This window comes from Melopsittacus undulatus, chromosome 2 (genome assembly GCF_012275295.1).
Source record: "Melopsittacus undulatus isolate bMelUnd1 chromosome 2, bMelUnd1.mat.Z, whole genome shotgun sequence".
NCBI lineage: Eukaryota > Metazoa > Chordata > Aves > Psittaciformes > Psittaculidae > Melopsittacus > Melopsittacus undulatus.
The window spans coordinates 27,676,556-27,697,354 of NC_047528.1; the positions used below are offsets into that span (position 1 = coordinate 27,676,556).

The 20,799-nt window shown below is 37.5% G+C and overlaps 1 protein-coding gene across 1 annotated transcript in view; it reads right to left on the bottom strand.

Moving 5' to 3' along the window:
- Nucleotides 1–20,799, bottom strand: part of FNDC3A (fibronectin type III domain containing 3A) — a 122,709-nt gene that overhangs the window by 76,434 nt on the left and 25,476 nt on the right. The window contains exon 3 of the mRNA XM_005155223.4: nt 603–678. Within this exon, the coding sequence (XP_005155280.2) occupies nt 603–678 (76 nt within the window). The remainder of the gene's footprint in view (nt 1–602; nt 679–20,799) is intronic.

Sequence of the window (20,799 nt, forward strand, 5' to 3'; positions counted from 1 at the left end):
GCATGACTGCTCATTTCTTGCAGCTGTAGATAGGCTTAACTGGTAGCTATTTTCATTCAGAACAGAAAACAACTGACAATTACGTATGGGGATGCTATGTTCAGATGAAGCATTTGTATTTTGAAGCTGTACTTGCTAGAATTGAGAAAGGACACAATTTATCCCCTAGATATAATGAAAAACTAATAGTGGGATAACACAGCTACAGTTGGGACAGGTGAACAATGTCTGCATGACAGCAAAGAATAAAAAAACATCAAAACTCAAACCAAATTAACAACTATAGCTTTTAATTTGAGGTCTCCATAATGAATGAGGTTAGTCAAAAGCTGCTGCCAGCACACTTCTCTATTTGCTTTGCAAACTGAAAATGTTCCTCCCTTCCCCAAAAAATTTAATTTCATCCAATATAAGAAAAAGTACATTGTTTATGGCAATGAAATCTAAATCCAATGATCCTTAGCACATAATCTTTCAGGTCTTTAAACAGCTCTTGTATTTAAAATAATTTCTGTCAGTCTTTTACTTTCAACAACACGAATGGCATGTTATTAATCCCGAAGCAGTCTTGGGAAATATTAGAAGAAATGTATCAGCTTTACCTGTAATGCACTGAAACTGTCCATCTTCTCTTCTTATTGTAAATGCTTCCCCTGGATTAACTTGCACAAGAATAACCTTAAAAATAAAAGAGTGTTTACAACCATTACACAGGAATATAAAAGTCTGGTAAGTACAAAAAGAAACTTTAAAGTTTTACTGGAAAAGAAAAAAAACCTTTTTCCCCCCCCCGGTTAGTAAATACATTATTTTTCACTTCATACTGCTTGCTGCCTTCATCCCACAGAGAAAAAAAGATAACAGCAAGAACAAGCACAGATATTTTTAAACAAGCATTTTTCAAAGAACCAAGGAGAGAATAACAACCGAGTAAATCAGTACCTGTACAAATGTTATTTTCTCAACTGCTTAGCATAATTAAAAATCTATTTGTACAGCTTAAATTATTTGAACAAATTACATTAACTTTGACATTAATCAAACAATTACATGAAGTTTCCAAAGGAAGCCTAGAATTCCCAGTGATTGAATTTTCATCAGAAGCACTTGACAGTTTTCAACGTGAGGGAAATATTGTGTCACTTCCTTATAGTTATGATCCAAGCATGTTTGTACATGCATCAAAGATAAAACATTATTTAAGTCATGATTAAGTAAGTGCACCAGATGCACAGCATGAAGCATGTGTATAGTTTTATTTGTGGAAAGCTGTTTATCCTAATTTTGTAAACCCAAGTAATGCAGAATTAATAGCAAAGCACACTTTATCAGCCAAAGTAAACAAGAGGAAGTCTGACATGACCAAAGCAGAAGCCTGTTAACCATTTTTGCCTTCTGTATTCACACTTGAAACCTCACTTTCTCTGACAGAAAAGTTTGTAAACATGAAGAACCCAGCTAAAATGATGAACAAAGGGGAAAAACAACAGAAGAGCAGGTGCATTTCGCAATTTCCTTTCTGGACACCTTCCCTCTTGCTTGCATGTGTCTAAACAGAGTGTATTTCTTCCTCTGGATGTGAATCAGAGACAAGTCTTTACGCAACTCCTCTACATTATGGCCAAAAAATTTACTCTGTTAAATAAAGTAAAATTGATCTTGTTTACCAAAAAAACTTAAGTGTTACTCATTTTAGGAATACCAAAGGAAAGGGTAAGGAAAAGGCAGAAATCATATGAATTCCTCCCACTCTGGTAGAACAACTTTACAAAGTAATGAAAAGATGGCAAGTACTACCCTAAAATAGCTGCAATGCCAATGGGATATGATGGATATTTACATTTCCTAACTTGGGCCATATGATTCAATACTGATTTAGCTCAGTTTTGAGCATGCACTTTAAAAATACTACTTTGTTTCATGTGGCACAGTGCTATTACAGGAGAAAGATGTCTCCAGAAGCTTTAGGCTCTTTGAGAAAAAACAATTAACTATCACTATTTACATGGTAACAAATTTTTCAGATCTTCTAACTTGCATCTAAATACAAAATTCAGTAAGAGTGAGCATCCATAATGTAATCTAAATGTAACAGGATTTTAGACAGGAACTTTAAAAAAAACTTACAAATCTTCAGAAAACAGTGTGTTGCCAGAGTTTATTGTGAAGTGTTGGAAGGTAGCAATTTAACAACCGGCTATCACCTTCAGAACATGATGAAGGAGAGAAATATGAGTGGGTAAGTTCTTAACAATTTCTTTTTCAGGCTCCCCAAGCAGGCATAACTTTTTGAAGACATATCTCATTGATTTTCTTTCCCTTCTCTGCTACAATTGAAAGCTTTAGCTTGAAATTTAGACCAGAATAAAAGTACCTAAAAGCTTCACAGGAATACATAAGAACGTCTTTCCATCTCTTATGTGTGGGTTGGAGAACCACATTTACCCAAGTCTTTAGCATTTACCAAGCTGATTTAGTATGCCCTGACTTCTAGGAGGAGCCATTCTGGCTGCAACTGAGATGTCAATCTGTACAATTTTCAGTTCAATATTCTTGGTCTCTACCATATGAACTATGAGAAACAGAAAAGCTGCAAAGCCTTCAAGTTTTAGGGTAATGGCTGGTATAATTCCTTTTATTCCTTCTTCTAAAGTTACAAGGAATGGGAGATGACTGGTATTCCTGCATTGTTCCCATTTTTTCCTCTGTGAGAGTCTGAGGTTGTTAACCTGAGTAATAATGTTGCCTTGACAACCTGCTGGTTTTCTTCCTCCAGACTTCTGCTGCAGGACAGTCAAACTGGAGGCTTCAGCTAGCAGAGTGGATTTGAGCAAGGGAATATGTGTACTGGCGCAACTGCAGCACATGAGCCTGATTTTCCTGGCTCCTGATTTTCTTTTATAGCAGTTCCTCCTGCATGAGAATCATAGCCTGGGTTGGGTTGGAAGGGACCTTAAAGATCATCTAGTTCCAAACCCCCTGCCATGGGCAGGGACATCTTCCACTAGACCAGGCTGCTCAAAGCCCCATCCAGCCTGGCCTTGAACACTGCCAGGGATGGGGCAGTCACAACTTCTCTGGGCAACCTGTGCTGGCACCTCGAAAGCCCCACAGGGAAGAATTTTTTCCTGATTTCCAATCTAAGTCTACCCTCCTTAAATTTAAAGCCATTCTCCCTTGTCAAAAGCTCCTCTACAGATTTCTTGCAGGCCCCCTTTAGCCACTGGAAGCTACCCTAAGGTCTCCCCAGAGCCTTCTCCATGCTGAAAAGCCCATCTCTCAGCCTGTCTTCATATAGGAGGTGCTCCAGCCTCTGAGCATCTTCATGGCCCTTCTCCAGACATACTCCAACAGGTCTTCATCCTTCCTATGCTGGGAGTCCCAGATCTTAACTTTGTTCTTCACAGCTGGTCTGAGAAAGTAAAGGCTCAGCATGCCACCCATGAAGTAACACAGTGAGAGGGGACACTCCTCAGCAGTGGCTGTGCCATGAGACAACAGGTCTTCAGATGGAACCCAGCACTGTTCTGAAAGACTTGGGATGTCATCAGATTTTCACATCTCTGAGGACATCCAAATTCTGCTCAAAAGGGTGGGGAGACTCACTGACTTAATGCAGTTTAATTAGACACTCAGTTCCCAGGAGCAGGAAATAGAGCCTTTTTGTCAAAGGACTATCAGTCTGCTTGATGCCTGACTCTTATTTCACCAGCTCCACTTTCAGCCTTACTTTTACATTGTGCACTCCCATTTGTATTTTACAACTGCTCAAAGACAGGCTGTATTTGTTGCCACATGTGCCAAAAGAGAGTCTGAATCAAGGCTCAGAAGTTTCAAGAACTGTTGTGTTCAAAAGTCTTTGTGTTGGGGTAATATGTGTCAATGTGACCAGCACTGTTGCTGGACCAGCCTTATCACTGCTGAACTCCATAGAGTAATCACTGCTTTGAGGAGGACATTTCTGATACCAACTAAATAGATTCAGTTTGAAATAAGAAAGGTAAAAAAAAAAAAAAAGGTAAAGCTGTGCACAGAGACTGGTATCTTTCTGTTCAGAAGAGATGTTGCTAAAGACAGTCACTCACAGAGATTTCCTACTATCTAACAGAAGTCTGCTGCAAATAATCAAAGATGGAAGAAAATTTCTATAAAGGGAAAGTTAACATGGATCTTTCACAGCATTATGTGTTAGGCAAATAAAATCTACAGATTGCTTAGTATTTATAGCTCTTTAATCTCATTGTGGGTGGCTTGGTGCAGGCTTGCATACCTCATTGGCCCACAAGCTCTTCATGAACCGTGACATCAGTACTTACGAAAGCCAAGGCCCTCATCTTTCACAGTGAATATTCTAGACCTTGACCTTCCTCCTCTTCTGGACAAAACATTCACATTGGCTCAAACTAAGCAAAGAGCTTTGGAAAAATCTGATAGTTTGGCCTCTCTTCCCATGCTTCAATCTTTTGGTGACAAATCCTGTTGCTTTACTAAAGGCATCTAAAGCTCTGCTATCCAAAGGCTAACATGCATTATTATATCCATATTTCTGTTGCCTGCTCCTCTAAGATAACTCTGATAATCTGAAAAAAACTCATTTGTGATGTGTCAGTCTCTGTGGGAGGCACCTTTAACAGCCACTTTTCAAATGCCATTTCTCTTTCTAAATCTCTTTTCTGAATCAACTCTAATAAAGGACTTCACAGGCTTCACAAAAATAATGTGAACTTAAGACATTGAGGCCTTGATACCACAAGCACTTTTAAAGCATAATCAATTATAATAGAATCTAGTAATATTTAAAAGTGCAATTTCTCAACATTAACACAACTCTGACTCAACATATTGTATCAAATTCAAAACATATTAAGGCACTGCTATTAAGAAATGGGAGTATTAGGTCAGCAACTAGTTTTGTGTGGTTCCCACTGGGACTTTAAATAGTTTCCTTTAAACAGTTATTTAATGATGATCTACATGACCTCAATACAGTTCCTGGTGAAAAACAGTACAGAATCTCTTTCCAGAGATTAGCATACAAGCTGACAAGAGTGCAGCTACATACTTATGCTAAAATCAGTTCTTGCTTAAATAAAACAAAATTACCAGCCCAATGACTAAAGTCTGAAGTACCTGAAACATCAGTTGCCAAAGATTTGTCTGTTTTAGCAGTAGAATGTCATGCTTTTCAATGGTACTTAATTTACTCTACAAAGGGTATTTTGGAAGATAAATCCAGATCAAATGAAAAACTGCTAAGCTTTGTAGTAGTTTAATTAAATAGATATGGGTTTTAGAGGTTTCTTCATTGCACAATATTAAAAGCAAAATCCATCCTAAAAACATAGAAAGGCTTTGCAAATAGGAATAGCATTCATTAAATCCCCTCCTTAGCATGGAATACTTGACTTTTTTCCTGATTTCAAAACATTTACTTTGCTGCCCATCAACTGTCAGTTCAAGATAACATAGCCCAGATTGGCAAAGACCAGCTTCCTAACAAAACTGAATCATACCATATGCTAGAAAGCTTAGCATGTTATTTCTGAAATTGGTTTCTAAACTGAGGCAGCTGCTCATGCCAAATAACACAAGAAATGTCCTCATAGTCTGGATCAGCAGTCCATCAAGCCCGGTATTTTGTCTCTAATATATCAATTGAGATGTTATTTAAGGAGAGCAGGTGAGCCAGGCCACATTCTGAAGTCCATCTCTGTTACTGTCCCTGAGTTTGCCTGTACTCTTTAAGTTCATTTACACTTTGAATTGACTGTAGCAGCAAGTGTTTAAAGTTCACTTCTCAGCCATTTTAAAACCATTTCCAGCTAGTTAAATGTTCCTTAATTTCTGTGCTATAGGATTTGCTGAACAGTTCTGAGGAAATTTCACCCACCTCCTTCAATATTTTCTTAAACTTTAGCAATTTCGCCTTCCTTGGCCCAGTGCCTGCAAACTGAGGGGTCCTAATGTTTCTAATCTCTCATAGGAGAACTGCTTCATCCCTTTGACCACATCAGTGGTACCTTAACCCACATCTGTATTAGCAAAATAAGCAGTGCTGAGGAGCAGTACTGGAACAGTCCCCTGCAATGATGAACCATGTTACTGTAGTCCTGAGTACAACACTGAACTATTCGTGAGACCAGTCTTATCATGCAGTTTGCAAACACTTTTTCTGGAAGAAAAGATGGTTTACTAGAACTGACTTGTTACATGACACTCAGCCTCAGTCTCCAGAACATTCCTGAGCACACTTAAATTACTAATACATACACAATTCCCAACAGTTGTCTGAAGCAGCATTCCAACTTTTTGCCTTTTTTGAAGGACTACTTAAGGTACAACCTCTTAATTAGCTTTGAAAATCTGTCCTTCACCTTAAATCACAAGTTGAACTGGCTTATATAATAAACACACTCTTAGAATACAATTCTATACAAAACTATTTTATAATATTTCACTCCCTGAAGAATTCCAAATTAAAATATCACTTTATTGTAGCTTAAGTAGTATGATCACATCCTACAGAGACATGCAACACTGACTGGACATACAACTATCAACAGCTGTAATGATAATTTAACAATAATTTCATCTGAAGATCTCATACATGATTTAGCTTTACTACACCATTGTGAGTCGGATGAGAAAGTATTCTCATTTTGCATCTAATGAATCAAAGGCAGTACAAACATTCCAAGAGGTGAATGCTCAATAGTTTTTATTTTTATTCAGTAAAATCTTCACTATCTGCAAGAGAAACTTTAGGATGTTTCTGCAGACTGAACCAGGAAAGGAGCTGAATGTTTCTTTTTTTCCCATGTCTTCAGCTTATTTCTAATAGAAGAAATGAATTTCATAAAAATGGCTGCAGTCACAAAAAACCCTGTAAGGCTAATAATACAAGCAACAAAAGATAGAAGGGGGATCTGTGCAAGGCAGAGCTGCAGCCACCTTGACTCAGAAGGCTGCTCCAAAAAAAGGGAAAAAACTTAAGGCCAAATGCTAACACTTATCTCCAGCAAGGTCTAGAAGTAACTTATCAGCAAGAACCAGAGGCTGCAGAAGCCAAAATAAGACTCCTAGAGGTATTTTGCTTTCACAAATATGGTCACAACAAAGTCTTTTAAAAGCAGAATGACAATGATACAAAATGTAGCTGATTTGTACCTTACTGATCCTTGTCTTTATGGATACAGACTACTCCCACATAAGCAGTCTAACATTTTGCTTGCACCAGATGAATATGCAGGTCAAGGTATTTCTTCACTGGAACACAGTGAGGCACAGAATGGAATTTAAAACACAGAGCTAACTAATCTTGCTTTGCATATATTTGCTTGCACACTGATTAAGGCCCCAAATCCCATTAAATGCACTGAAATAACAATTGAAACCAACCCTTCATTCTGTCAGTAAGAGACACACTTCTGCAAGCATCTCTCTACTTGCACTTCCAACCCTACTACTGGAAGTAGTGATGTATTAACAGATTGTTAGGTTTCAAAATAATTTCAGTCAGCTGAAAAGAAAGAAAGGCATCATCACAAACACGTATTTACATTACAACAAGCAGGGAAATATTTTCCCAGTGCTCTCAGTCACAAAACAAGTGATAAACTATAAATAGGCTCGTACAATTAATGACTGTTCTCCATCAGGTGATTAGTAAGCAAGACCAAAATAAAACCTATGGATATTATCATGAAGTAGCAACTGAAATATTGGATTCATCCTGAGAAGAGCCATAGGTGACATGAAAGATTTACATGGCAGGAAAACAAAATAGGTTAGGACTAATCCACCAGCATGTTATTTCCCTATTTTAAAGCAGTATCTTTCAGCAGCAGAAACTGTAAATACAATTAGGGTCTAAAGTATTTTTGTCCTTATGGACAGAAGAAAAGCCAGTAAATACAACCTGAAATAAGTCAATGAGCTCTAAAAACCTACTAAAGATATGTCATAGTAAGTTTGACACATTTTTCTGCTTTTGCTCATTATTACACATGTGCAAAAGCAGCTGTCTTAATACAGCTTAAAGGCTACAGAACAAGGCTCCCTCCCCAGACACACATGCAGACATGATACAGGAGCAACAAAACAGCATCTCAAAAATATTTTGCCACTTCTATTCAATACATATATGCAGTGGCTCTGTAAGGCAAAAGAGATTTTATTTGGAAAAAAACCTATATACACAAATTATATTATTGCTAATATATAGAACAGATATTTTTAATTTATTTTTTAGGCTCTGTAAGTTTAAATTGAGTCTGAATTTAAAAAAGCCCAAAACCCTAAGCCACCCAAACCACAAATGATTGTGTCTAGAAGTACACTAGATGATTTTTCACACTGGCACAAAACAAAACAAATCCAGAATTAAGACAGTTACTAAACTTCTCCTCCATCCTGCTCCATAAAGTTATGGGGAAGTTTTTGAAAGTCAGATAAGGTTTGCAGAAGACAGCTTAGCTTATCCTTACCACATAAGGATAATTTTTAGTATTATGCATTTCACAGCCACTGGTCAAATAATACTCATATTTCTAAAAGGATCAGACTGAAATAGTTCCTCACTCTTCAAAGCCCACACAAAAATCAAGAGATTCAACTCAGATACAGTAAAATTTTGCTTACAAGTTTGGTATTCACAGCCACATTTTCAATTCTTTTGTAGCAGGTAACAAATTGTGTTGCCCAAATAAATGCTTTCATACCCAGAAGCTTATCTGTCTGTAGAAGAAATTATTAGCTATTGAATATACAACATCATTTCAAAATACTTAGTTTTCCTAATACCTATGGCTTTATTTCCAATGAGCACAGTCTTAGCTGAAAGACTGAAACTACTATTTTAAAGTTACTGCAATATGGCAGAAATATTTTTGCATTTGCATTAAAGTCTACAGACATTGAGCTTCCTTCCCCCACAAAAAAAAAAAAAAAAACAAAACGACTTAGCTCTCACAGCCTTCAGTATCAAGGACTACCAGCCTGAATGGCAAAGAAAAAGGTTAATTTTTGTTAATCCTGGCTGAGGCTAAAGGAACCAAAATGCATTAAATACTTCATGTTATGTGTGAAATTGTGGGATAAGCCTATATGAGAACTGGCACTCTGTTCTCTCCACAGGCTAGCACTGTCTACTGACACAAAGGAAAGAAAACCAAAGAATCTGATTGAATTTCACTGTAAATGGATATTTGGAATCCTTCCCTCTCCCTGGCCACCCCCCACCTCACATTTAAAGGCAGAGGAACTGAATGGGTTACTTGATATCTTCCTCCCAGAGATGTTACACTTTGAATTTACATATTTTTACAGAATGAGTGAAATCTTGGACAAATTTTCCATCCAAGTTAAAAGCCTCTGGATACACATAACAACAATGCTAATAGATCTATCACTAAATATAGCATAACAAAAAATTAAAATTAAAAAGTAATCCTTTATTAGCAAAGTCAGTTCATAGTCTGGCATACGTACTAAGATACTGAAAAATGTGGAGAAATACGAAGGCAATGAGAAAGTGGGGGAGAAAGCTACAATAACTTAATTTCATCCATTGCTAAAATCATATATTTTTATGATACAAAGAAATTATGAGTATGAAGTATGAATATGAAGAAATTAGAGTTTATTGCAGCTCTTGTTAAAGCAGTTTTTTAAATGAAATAATGTAGTAAAAGACAGTTCTGTACAATAAGAAAGATTACAAATTGGAGCAAAACAGTATGACTGAAAAGCAGAGTTCTGTTCTTCTCTCATCCTGAGGTGGGCTGGGGGGGAACGTGTTGTTTTGGGGGTTGTAAGGTGTATTGTTTCTTCCCTCCAAACTTCCTAGAAAACAAGAGAGTAAAGTATTCCAAAACATTTCCCTGAACCTCTGAAACCATAATTTAAGGAGAATCAAATCACAATCCACTTCTGCGCCAGCAGAAACAATTGTATTTTCTGAGTTGTAGGAAAGAGACAAGAGGGTTTTTTTTTATTATTTTTGTTTCTTATTAATCTGAAAATATATACATTTAGCATTATAAAGTTCCAGGTGCTGAGTCAGTAGGAAATGATTGTCAGCAAAAAAAATCACAACTAATGGCAAGACTTCACCAAAACCATATTTCTAAATGCATTACCAACATGAAAAAAGAAAGGCAGCAGTGGTTTGTCTACAATTACAGCAACTCAAATTAGCTCAGCAGTACTCATGAGAAGATTTGTAGCTCAAAGGACAAAGGTAAAATAATTTTTGAACATTTAATGAATTTAGGGTAACACTGTATTTAATGCTCTTGGCCATTCTGACTCCAAACATTTTTAAAACACTCAAACCTGTTAAGAGGGTGGTACAGCCAAGCTCTTTGTAAGATGTACACTGCATCTTTAACAGTCTGTCAGCAAGATTAAAGAAGGGTGTATTTCTGGAAAAGGGTGACTATAATATAACACAGCTTCCAGGCAGAGTCACATTTATGCTCCGTCATTGGGCAAATATTTAGAACAATTACATTTTTCTGCACTAATAGCTCCAATCAAGATGTTAATTAGTGACACAGTTTATCTCCTAACCCATTTCAAAAGCCTTAGCGCTTTGACTTACTGTTGCTCGCATCCTTTTATTTCTCTCATTCAACTGGTGCTACCACAGTGACAAAGGATGAAGGAAGATTCAACAGTCACCACCCCGGCTGCTCCAATCTCTTCCATTCACTCAACACTGAGGCAATCTTCGGTGATGTGGTGAGCACTGACTCCCCCCCCCCTTCTTTTAACAGGGCACCTTAACCTAGAGTCATGCCAGAGTACCTCCCTTTGCCTTCCTCTGTAGCTGTGCATCCACAAAGCGTGTGGAGACAGGATGTGCAAGGTAGGATCAATTAACAATATAGTCAGCAATACCTACCTCAAGCCTTCCTTCCTATCAAATTAGCCAACGTACAGTGAGCTTCCTGCTGTACACGAATGTATCATGTCACCATAGCAACTAAATCAACAAATAGCTGCTGCAGCATCTGCTTCTGGATCATCTAACGTCAGTCAACAGACGGTTTGGGTTTAAGAGAACAAAGCTTCCAAATATATGCTATTTTATAACGCATTTTTAATTTAGCCTCCTGATTCCCAGATAGGATACACTAGCTTGGAATGAACCAGCTCCTGACTTTATACTTGAATCTATGATGCAGCTCATGACTTCAGCTTGCAAATCAGGCGGAAAGGAGGAGGGAGGGTGGCACTTTGTAAAATACACCAAAAAAAAAAGGAATATACCAAGGAAATACTCAATTGGATTCTACTGTGCTCACTTAAATACTGTGTGATTCTATACTGTGCATTTATTAAAAGACATGAAAGAAGCGTGCTTCCCACTTTTACTTTATAATTTATATACGTCTGCCTTAAATAACACTGTAACACTATACCCTGTTACTATCTAATAAAGGGTAAGACATTTCATATGCCTGACAGAGTTAGTTTTCCTCCAATATTCTCCATTTGAGACCTGAACTGAAAACTTCCAGTACTAATTTCTGGCAATCTCACAGATGCAGTCTTTAATCCCAATGCTAGCAGGGCCCACTGGCATACCCTCATCTATGGAAAGACAGCTACACAGGGCAAAACACACAGCCCTCCCTCCTTGTGGAAAACTACTTCAAATATCATAGAATCATAGAATAGTTAGGGCTGGAAAGGACCTTAAGATCATCTAGTTCCAACCCCCCTGACATGGGCAGGGACACCTCACACTAAACCATATCACCCAAGGCTTCATCCAACCTGGCCTTGAACACTGCCAGGAATGGAGCATTCACAACCTCCCTGGGCAACCCATTCCAGTGTCTCACCACCCTAACAGTAAAGAGTTTCTTCCTTATATCCAATCTAAACCTCTGCTGTTTAAGTTTAACCCATTACACCTTGTCCTATCACTACAGTCCCTAATGAACAGTTCCTCACCAGCATCCCTGTAGGCCCCAATATATACATAGTCTCTTGTTGCAAGGCAAATCTTTACATCTAGGTTGGCTCCACAGAGTGTGGTGCAGAGAGCACAGATAATTGGACACAGTCCCAAGATGCTAACTCCTCTGTGGCTCTGACATGGACTTATTGAGATCTGGGTTTGTAATCTCACCTATGCCAGACATTCCTAGTTACTAAGACTAGTATTTGTATGTCCCTATATGCTACTGATCAAAGAATACTGAAAGACTTGAGTGTTGTTATTCATTAGCAGCACATGAATTGCCAGATGGAGTCACATCTGTGGACCAGCAAAGGTGGTGTCAGTTACAATGCAGCACAAGTAATTTTTCCATTGATTGTGTGTTCAAGATCTGCTATTCGTATAATGATACTAACGAGGCTATGAACTCTTTTCCACAATCAAACTCACTAACACTTAGAAAACAGATTAAATAGAAAAATGCAAAAGATCTATGTAACAGGTTTTATAGACAGCATAAGATTGTTAAATTGGAACACCTGAAACATCAGTAATAAATGCTAAATTAAAAGCATCTTAAGCCTTTGGCAATTTAAAACAATTTAAGAATTTCATGGTTGTGAAGTGTTACTTCCAATTAATTCTTACTTAGTCAACTTTCATAAGATTCTTCTACCTCCATCTTCTTTTAGACTTCCTAAAGATTTCTTCCCCTCTCATTTACATTGGTTAGTGGCCAATAAAGACTTCTGAAAACTTTAGGTTGAGCTCTGTACTGTACCATGCTAATTCAAAGCAGATGAAGCACACATTTCTTGGTATCTATAAGAAAAAGTAATTAGAATGATTTTTTTTTCTCCTTAAATAGCTTCTGGTTTTAGTATGAATGACAGAAGAAAACAGGATTCTTGTTATTTAAATGTGTTCTATAGACATTGATCTTTGTCCAAGTAACACGATATATAATGCTCTTAACACTGAAGTTCTAAAATCTTCAGTTTTTCACCAAATTTATTTGAGCAAATTCCAATTTACAGGTTTCCCATAACTACCCAATTCTCTACCCCAGCACCTACCAATACTGACTAATAATTTAGAGGGATCTAACTGCCCCATATAAGTTGGTTCCTAAGTTGGTTTCCATATGTAAAAAAAAAAAAAAAAGAACAGGAAAGATTCAGGTAACAAAGGCCATTAACAAATTTTGGTTTTCAGGATTAGGGAGGAAATCCACACAGAATTAATTGCTACATAATATACTGCAGTAACAATTTACATGTTTGGGATTTTGAGGAAAAAAAAAATAAACCCAACACAATGCAAATTGTTTCAGCTTACAAAGGTAGCAGCAGCACATTCTGGAGAAAGCAAGAGAAAGAAACCTTCTTTTCAGTGACATGCTCCTAATGCCTATGTGTATTTTCAGAGAACAGGAACATTTTTCTAAAAGGCAGCTGACAGATAATAAAATCAGCAAACATTTCATCTTTAACCACTGCTACAAGATACTGTCAGCACCACTGAAAGCACCAAGACAATAGAATATCCCTAGAAGCAACTGGAAACAGAGAGGTTGGAAAGATGACTAGACTGTTCAGTGGCACTGACATTCAAAACCTACAGATTTCAGTAAGCTTTCACTTCTTTTTTTAGAAAGGCAGGTTAGAAATATCTGAGAATTGATTAATTTTTATTTTTTTTTTATTCTAGCAGATACATTTATTTATGAACAGGTTATTTCTAGTCCTTACTGTATTCACATTTCTCCCCAGTCTCTTCATGGGAAAGATGACCAGCAGAAAGCTGATCACTGAGGGGGGAAGATGGTTTAGAGTCTTGCTTTGTAAAAACACAGTTTTCTGAGAAGAACCAGTAAAAGATAAACTTTAAAATCTGCATTTAAGGTCACTGTGAATGTTCAAGACTTGTTAGTGTCCACATATAACAGTGTGAGTCAGTGCATGTTCTATAAGCATGTGTCTCATTCTTCATTACTGAGAAATACTTAAAATTTTGATTTTACTTGTTTCTGCTTTGTCTCTTCTCTTTTGCATTCTCAGATCTCACAGCTTGGCTAAGCAAGGTTTTATGTGACTCATTCACAGCAAACCCAATCTGTTTCATTAGCATTGACACAGTCTGTGGTTAGCAGATAGTGTACAGAAAATTCACTACTTAAAATAATCCCACTGTATCTTTAAATCAGTCGAAGTATAAACATTAGGGTAACAGAAGTGTTTCAAAGAATCTGAATAATGCAACAGACAAACATTTGTGCTTCAATGTTTTAAACTAATCCTTGTTTACAGGGAATTAGAAGGAAGCAGTATTAGGGGCAGTCACTGAACTCTGGAGCCTTCTGAGGCATCTGGTCCTGGCCAATGTTTAGACACATCAATCTCTAGAAATAAAAACTGGAAGACTTCAATCAGATTATTCTCATTTCACAATGATTTGTTGTTTGAAATCCACAGGACTTCAGCTTTACAATATTAAGCAAAACTGAGCTCGTACAGCACAGCAAAGTAGTAGCAAGGGTTAAACTGTCAGGTAATATTGTACTGGGGCTGCTCCCCTCAGGTGGCACTTTTCCTAATCAGTCTGCATATTTGCAACAGTCCAAAACAGAATCAGGGAGTAGCTTTCATGTAAGTTGTACCGAGATACACCAAAATTTCAAAGACTGCTGAATTAATTTTGGAAAACTAAGTAATTTAACAAAGACTGTCTGAATTAACAGTTAAAATTGGAAAAAGAAAAAAAAAGCCAACCCTACAACCCCCAGTTGCTTAAGACGCTACTGAGTGTTCAGAGAATCCAAAAACTTCATTTCTAAAAATTAAATAAGTAAATAAGAATTAAAAATCTAAACATCTAAAGCAGTACATGTGACATTGTTTCAAAAACCAGGTACTTGGAAGATTTTATCTGATTTGAAACAGGTTTTTTAAATATTGTACTTTAAAATAAATAATTTTATCTTTCTGTAATAATGCTGACTTCTTCACACCACCTGTGGAATCAAAACACCCTTGCAGTTATTTCAATTAAGCATCAAAACTGAAGACACATCTTAGCTGCACTTCATCTTCGACTGCAGGCTGCTGCCACAAAGTACTCTTATGTCAAATAGGCATTATTTGGTGTTTCCATATGCAAAAACCAGAAAATAAACTATTTCTAAAGACTGCTTGCTTCCATGTTGTCTGTTGTGAAGACCTTAATGCTGAGAAGAGGGGAAAAATTAGTTTGCTGGTTAGCTCATATTTGAAGCACGCTGAACAGCCGTGCCATTGTCAAGAGCTTTGCTAGTATTTTCCTTCCATAGAACACCTAGTAATTAATAAAAAAAAATTTAAAAAAAGAATCTTACAAACATTATGAAAGTTGGCCAAGATGAACAAAGTGAGGTGGTCAGTTAACAGATTTGCTAATGATGACGCAAGTCAGTGGCCCTTTACTTAGAAGAATTTCTTTGTAATTTCTGGACATGTCTGTAAGCGTGTGCAATCAGTTAGGCATTCACCAAGAAACAATATCCAACATTATAAAGCAGTCCTCGTCAACCTTCGGCCTAAAGCTGAATCCATTATTCCAGAGAGGTCACAAAGCTATAGTTTATTTCCCTTCTGTAGGCTGAGAGAGCCCCTTGAACCCTTGTTCTGACTTCCTTCCTCCTTCTGAAGTAAAAAAAGGGGACCCAGGAAGTAGAACAGACACTGTCTCTTTCCCCTACAACCAGCAAGTACCAGCAGGTTACTCCTGGAGATCTTCATCAGACAAGTAATATCTGAGCTCACACTGGCAGCGCAGTATTCTGTAACTTACATAGCTGTTTCAAAGGCTGAAGTGATAGGTGGGAAAGAAAGGTACCGCATTCTCCTTTTTGAAAGAACTCAGCTAAACACAACTCTCATCAAAATTTGTAATAAATATCCTTTAAAAACTATCCCCTTTCCTGCAATGAACTTGTAACAACTAAGAAAAAAATACAAATAAGCAAGCTGAAACTGAATTTGAACATTCAGTTTCTAAACAGTTTAGAAGTTTTAAGGAACATATAAGCCATTGGTTTAGAAAGTATATGGACTATAAGAGAACTTGGTATTTCCCAACATTGCTTCTGACAGCTCAGATTCCCATTTGGGTGATATGCAAGCTAAAAGCCCATGATATTTAAGACTGAGGGATGTGTCTTTAACATTTCTACCTTAAATGGAGCACAAAAGGGAGTGCCAAAGGAAGAACTTATTCTGTAATTACTCAAAATAGCATTTCATTTAAAAAATAAAAATAGAATGGCAGGAGTTTACTTCTAAAGTAGCCTTTCATTCCCAGCTTTGCACAAATCTGGGTATCACTGTATATCAAAACACTGTGACAACAGGAACCTGAGCTGGAAGTGAAATTAAAGGCTGCATCCTCAATTTGATCAGGTTGGAAAGGCTTAGTCAGGGCTTGGTGGGGGAAATCTCTACAACCCCAATCCTCTCCCATATATTTTTTCCTCCACTTCAAAAAGAAAGGGTAAAAAAAAAAGGGGGGGGGGGGGGGGGGGAGGGGGGAGAGTCCAGGGCCACTTTTGCCATGGTGTGTAAACCTGAGTCTCTCTTTCTGGAGAATGTCATTCTGGCTGCTCTGTGAAGTGTTAATTCTGTAATATGCAGACGGTTAGATGTACTTTGCCCAGTTATGTATAGAGAAACCTCTAAATCACCAGGGAATGAGACTATTTCAGTTGGAAGAAACCTACAAGGTTTATCTAATTCAACTGCCTGACCAATTGACAGCTGACCAAATTAAGGCATGTTAATAAGGATATTGTCCAAATGTGTTTTAAACACTGACAGGCTTGGGGCATCAACCACTTCTCCAGGAAACCTGTTCCAGTGTTTGACCACCCTCTAGGTGGAGAAATGCTTCCTAGGGAAAAGAACCACATGCTTCAGCTAGCAGAGGCTGTGCTCCAGGTTACTTGTTTGCAAAGTGTTTCTCATATATTTTATGAGTGGAGTTTCTGTAGTTAAGAATATGACTTTGCAAAGCAATTAAATTTTTGTCACCACTTACAGAGAGATTAAAAGAGGTGGCTTCTGAGGAAATGTATGTAAGCAATAAAGGGTCACTGTAGGTCTTGGATTTTGGCATTCAGGTCTTGGCTTATTCAGCATTGAGTGTCCAATAACAGAGAGAAAGAGAGAGAAGGGGACCAAAGAACATGCCTGGTGCCAGGACACTGCTTGGATATAAGTGTACCCTTCCAAACCTAACTGACAGAGGAGCACACAGACCTGGTGACTGCGCCCGCTTGCAACAGACTGCAGAGAGGAACTTGACTACCTCAATGCTTACAGCTCCAGGCAACTTGCACCTTCTCACCTGAAAACACATCGCAAAAAAAAAAGCCCAACCAAAAACAAACCCAAACAACCCCAAAACCAAAACTCCCCAAAAGTACAGATCTTCCAGATATGCTTATTTCTCCCCACTGACAACAATATTAACAACCTAAAGTGACTAACAGACTTTAAATCAGATTTCAGATGTCATCCAATTCTCCCAAATGGCCATTTCTGAAGAAACTCATTCAACAGGGGAAATCTTTCCTCAAGTATCTTGGGAGGAATCTACTGCATCAGAGACTAAAATTAATCTAGGATTCATATAATACAAATTAAAACAACATTTTAGGGAGAAAGGAGGATTACTCAGTGAAGTTTTATGACAGTATTTCATTCCATGAATTTTCATAGTGAATACAAGTACGAAAGGCTATGAACTACACAGCCTTCACTCTTGTTTCTACATATATTTTCAGGCAGGAAATATTAAAATAAATATATCTGGATTTACAAATTGTGCAATAAATCTGATGCTGCTTTCTACTAACCAAAAGCAGCACAGTATTCATAGCAGCATTCCAGTATCTGAAGGGGGCCTACAAGGATGCTGGAGAGGAATTCTTATCAGGGCATGTAGTGATAAGACAATAAGCAATGGGTTTAAACTTAAACAAGGGAAGCTGAGGTGAGATATAACTTTACTGTGAGGGTGGTGAAGCACTGGAACAGGCTGCCCAAGAAGTGGTAAATGCTCCATCCCTGTCAGTGTTCATGGCCAGGTTGGACAGAGCCTTGGGCAACATGGTCTAGTGTGAGGTGTCCCAGCCCATGGCAGGGGGGTTGGAACTAGATGATCTTAAGGTCCTTTCTAACCCAAACCATTCTATGATTCTGTAACTATACACCAAAGAATTTTGAATTCACTCTTTTCACTGAGAATGATGACTTCTAGGTAATTTAAAGCAAGTTTTCAATTCATCTGGAATCAAGGATAAAGACACAAGAGAAAATTCTGATCTCTAAGGCAAAACCAATAAATTACACTTAACTAAGACAAAACTTTACCAAAACCTATGATTAACTTAGAAACAGAAGGATTCAACAACTCTGAGGCATCAAACTTACATCTTCATAACCTTTTTTTTTTGTTCTGCTGTTTATAGAACATCACAGCCAACCACCAGCTGAAAAACTTCTATGGAAGAGATTTTTTTTGTATATAGAATGTTCCACATGACCTTGATTATGCATTTTCCACTGATGGTTGCTATACAAAAGTAAGCCTTGAAAAAATACAGCTTGATAACCAGCTTCCATAAGCTGGCACTGCAGCATTACAAGCGTAAGACTTCCAATGGTTCCAGTGAATATGGTTCTGGTGCACTTCAATGCTATGAAGTCACTGAAGGATAGAAAAATAATTGTCAGCTAAAGCACACTTTAATGAATCTCCAAAAAGAAAAATTTAGACCTATCTGCTAACTCAATAGAGTCAAAAGGGAAGGACAATCCCCCCCCCCCAAAAAAAAGCAGCCATGCATGTGCTCTGTATTCTATGAAATCAAATCACAGATAAAAGGGAAACAGTACAATATGGAAAGCAGTGAGAACAGTTATAACAGCGTATGTTGTTAAACAACTTGTAACATGCTTTTTTTCCTTGTATAGGAAAAGATCATGAAACATATGCAGTTCTAGTCTTCATTTTCAGCAGGAAGGCAAAACCAAAGCAAGCTGAAACTTTATAATGTACAATATGCTTTTCAGAAACAGAAGCATCAGAACTAAAACTGGTGAAAGTCATTTAGTAATCTAGTTTACATCTTCACCATTATATTTTTGCTGTGACTTCATGTATGCAAGCAATCTGAAAGCCAAAAGGTGATTCTTAGAATTATTTGTTTTTATAGCCATCTATTACTCTGCTGATTGAAGACTTCCTCCTATGATAAGAGGTTAATAATACCTTTCAGATCAGAGGTTTAAAATTTTAAAAGAGGAACTTTTTTTAGAAATACTAAATACTAATACTATTTAGAAATAACTTGGAGATTTGAAGCTAAATATCCCAGTTCAAAAAATTTGCACTTAAACCCACACACAGTATACATTTTTACACACAGAGAGATACATACTACATATATACACACACACACACACACACAATGGGAGTTTTGGAAAACCCACTAAGCAGCTAAACTTCTGAGCAACCAGCTTCTCAAACTAGAAGTATTAGTTCCTCACTATCCCTTGCTGAGAAATAAAGGTGACTGAAAGTCAAACACTATGTATCCCATTTCCCCAAGAAATGGAAATAGGTAACAGGTATTGGGCTACTCTGAGGGTGTCATCTACCTTTATGGTTACAAAGAACACCAAGACTAGACAGGGATGTCCCACTTTGCAACTGTTAGCTACAGTGGGAAGGTACCGAAAAAAAAGGCAGAGAGGGTCCAGAACTCCAGGGCTGAGGCAAACTTGTGTCAACAAATTACTGATTTGTCTTGGAATAGCACTGAGTGCTGTAGAAACTTTCTGAAACAATTTAACATCTATCTAAGATCAGGAAAACAAAGTGTGTTAAAGAAAGTGGTTTGAACTCTTGCCTCCTTGTTTTCCTCTCAATCACAAATTTACCTCCTCCTACCACTCATGTAATCAAGCACATCCTTCCTGTCCAGCCTCAGCAATAATCAGTAAATCCTCACTGCAGTACTTACCCTCACATGAAAAACTCTCAAGCACTTTCTGCCCTCTTACCACACTTTCTCAGTGTCACCTGGTTTCTATGAACTTCTATGGACCTTCTTCATACTTCATCCACTATCTTATGAATCAAGATACAAGTAGTACACTGTCCACCCACACTGAATGCAAGAATGGACTGAATGCACAAGAAGGTGCAAAAGCAGTATTTCTGTGCTTAATAGATGGGGAGGAGCTAATGGGCTTGCTCTCCGATTTTCCTCTACAGCAGTTTTGTCCCATGAAACAAACAGTAGTCCCTTGTTCTGTGGGATAGAGAACCAAGAAGTCTCCCACAGCAGCAGAGAGTAGCATATGAACATCCACACAATTTAATTTCCCTGTGTTTTCTGCCTGAACGCGCACATTCCCCTAACGTCATGGGCTGTTTTGTTCTAAAACATAGTGGAAAGTTACGGCTTTAACCTCATCAGACACTTCCACATTTGAAGCTTATGACCTTTCATCTTAACATGTTCAAATATTTGTACTACTATTTCACATTTAAACTGCTAGCAGAACTTCAAGTATTTGAAACAGATTATCTTGATGATATGAACTGTTCCAGAAAAGTACTGAACAGTCTCTATTTTGGTAACTCAGTGATCAGTATATACAACATAAGTCACAATAGTTGTAATAGTTATCTCTGGAAAGATGCAAGGAGAAGGAATTGATTAAACAATCCTCATATGTCTTACCGTTAAGCAAAAACTTGCAAATTAACTAATCTAACATAGGAAATACCAACATATAAAC